This window comes from Mus pahari, chromosome 14 (assembly GCF_900095145.1).
Source record: "Mus pahari chromosome 14, PAHARI_EIJ_v1.1, whole genome shotgun sequence".
NCBI lineage: Eukaryota > Metazoa > Chordata > Mammalia > Rodentia > Muridae > Mus > Mus pahari.
This window is the reverse complement of record NC_034603.1, coordinates 54,698,310-54,701,125: the sequence shown is the minus strand read 5'-3', so window position 1 is coordinate 54,701,125 and position 2,816 is coordinate 54,698,310. Positions and strand designations below refer to the sequence as shown.

The following is a 2,816-nucleotide window of genomic DNA, read 5'->3' as shown; positions in this document are numbered from 1 at the left end:
AAAAAAAAAAAAAAAAAAAAAAAGAAGAAGCCTGATGAGGGACTGGAGAGATGGCTCAGCGGTTAAGAGCACTGACTGCTCTTCCGAAGGTCCTGATTTCAATTCCCATCACTCACATGGCAGCTTACAACTGTCTGTAACTCTAGTTCCAGGGGATCCAACACTCACACAGACATATATGCAGGTAAAACATTAATGCTTATAAAACAAAAATATATAGTTTGTTAAAGGAAAGAAAAAAATGGATGAAGTACTGTGCATTTGTGACCCCGGCACTTGTGCCACAAGATTGGATCTGGAGACAGGGAAAGAAACAGCCGTCTTGGATCGCTCGGGGCAACAGAGGCACCAAGGGAAGGAAGGCCCTACTTCAGAACAAGTTAGAAGGAAAAAGCTGATCCCCAGAGGTTCTCTGGGGCCCCAGGGGCCCATGCCTACACACAGCACACACACACACACACACACACACACACACACACAATTTTAAAAATCTAGTCATATGAAAAAAATTTAAAGAAAAAACTGTGGGCTCAATTCTGTTTGGTGGAAGGAGAGAACTGACTCCTGCATTGTGTCCTCTGAACTGTGTGAATGCACTGTGTTACATTCGTACTAACTAAAAGTAATTTTAAACAATGTAACTCATAAATCATGTATGTTCATAGCAGTAAGTCCTGATAAGTGGAAGAGAGAGCATCTACTTTTGTCATGTGAAGAAAACTGCCAGCAACAGCAGCAGTCTGTTGCTAGAGTGGGTTGGTTTTCTACAGCTCTATACAAGATAGAAATTATGTGTATTGCGATTCAAAAACTTCAATGTAATCGGTATGATGCCAAATGCCTAGAATTACAGCACTCAGAAGTTGAGCCTCAGCCGGGCAGTGGTGGTACATGCCTTTAGTCCCAGCACTTGGGAGGCAGAGGCAGGTGGATTTCTGAGTTTGAGGCCAGCCTGGTCTACAGAGTTAGTTCCAGGACAGCCAGGGCCACACAGAGAAACCCTGTCTTCAAAAACATAAAAACAAACAAACAAACAACAACAACAATAATAATATCTGGGCAGTGATGACTCATGCCTTTAATCCCAGCACTTGGGAGGCAGAGGCAGGAGGATTTCTGAGTTCGAGGCCTGCCTGATCTACAGAGTGAGTTCCAGGACAGCCAGGGCTACACAGAGAAAACCTGTCTCGAAAAAACCAAAAACAAAATAAAATAAAATCATAATAAATAATAATAATTTAGGGCCCAGAGAGATGTCTTGCAGAGGGTCTGAGTTCAGTTCCCAGCCCCAGTGTTATCTAGTTCTAGAGCATCCAACATGTCTTACCTTCAAAACCTTCTCTACCGACACATAGGTGTACACACACACACACACACACACACACACCTACATATATTAAAAATAATAAAAACAAATCTCTTAAGTGAGTAACTAAGGAGGCAAAACGTTAAGATATGTATAAATTTAAGTAGTACAGATTTCTTGTACCTGGTGTATAAGTAATCATATCATGAATTTGCCTCTGGAAGTGCTAAAGGATGCTGTATTTAAATGTATGCTATGTCTTACTTTTTTTTTTAAAGAAGAAAACCTTTGCCATCATTTGAGACACTGAAGCACTTTTTGTTTTTGAGAGCTAACCATTTTTTTTTTATCCTATCTTTTAAAGGAGCTCCCACCTTACCTTTGCAAACTGGATGTCCCATTTCAGAGAGGTAACATTTCTACTTTATGGTTTAAACACTGACTTGGAAGTGTATTCACTTATGCTGAGAATCACAGTAGTTTTTGCTAACATTATTGCCCTGTAACCTGAAGTCTGACCTATAGACCTAAAACCTTGATTGATGACTGATTCTGAGACTGATTGGCCCAAAATCTTAACTGTATCACTGTGCTTAAATTCCCTCGACAACTAATTGAAGCCTGAATGCCATAATAGTTATATGACTTTACTGTTCTGGGGATAACTTTATACTTTGGTGGGGGTGGAGTCAGGCAGGCTGGGGAGCAGGGTGTGTCTTGAGATAGTCTCAGTCTTTATCTCAACTGGCCTTGGATTCACTGTGTATCTCATGCTCACTTCCAGCTCACAGCAGTTCTCCTGCCTCAGTCTTCAGAGTGCTGAGGGTATAGAAACAAAGCCACCAGGCCTGACCGCCTTGTAGTTCTCCTCTCTTCTCTTTGTTCTTTATACTCCTAATGTCTGAAGTTTGGTAGCATTGCCATCACTTACGGTAGTTGTCCATTATAAATATAATAACAGAAATAAATGGTAAGGGCCTCTTGGAGAGCACTTAGCTGAGCCAGCATTTGTTTTTTGTTTTGTTTTGTTTTGTTTGTATCTGTGCATATGTGTGCACACACTTGTGCACTTGTGCTGTTCCTGCACGTCCTTGTGCGCCGAGGTGAGCTTGTGGACCTGAGAGGACAGCTGAAGTGTTTGGCACTCCCCTGGCACCTTGTAGGTACTGGGGTTCGAGCTCAGGTCATCAGCCTTGGTGGTAATTGCCTTTATCCACAGAGCCACCTCGCCAGGCCACAGAAACAGTCCTGCTCTGCAACCCAGACTGACCTGGGATTCACCGTGTGGCCAAGGCTGACCTCAAACTGAAGTGCTTCATGTCCTTCATGTCCTCTGTGCTCTACCACACCAGCTTCTGAGTGGCTTAAGCCTTGTCAGTTATATAATTTGAAGATATTTCTGCCAGGTATAGGCTGTCAGTCACCCTGTTCGTGTTCTCGTGTTCTTGTTCGTTCTCTCTCTCTCTCTCTCTCTCTCTCTCTCTCTCTCTCTCTCTCTCTCTCTCTCTCT

At 42.7% G+C, this 2,816-nt stretch overlaps 1 protein-coding gene across 1 annotated transcript in view; it reads left to right on the top strand.

The window, feature by feature from the left end:
* Gdpd1 (glycerophosphodiester phosphodiesterase domain containing 1) overlaps positions 1 to 2,816 on the top strand; it is a 41,572-nt gene that overhangs the window by 16,025 nt on the left and 22,731 nt on the right. Inside the window, exon 4 of the mRNA XM_021212835.1 lies at positions 1,671 to 1,716. Coding sequence (XP_021068494.1) covers positions 1,671 to 1,716 — 46 coding nt within the window. The remainder of the gene's footprint in view (positions 1 to 1,670; positions 1,717 to 2,816) is intronic.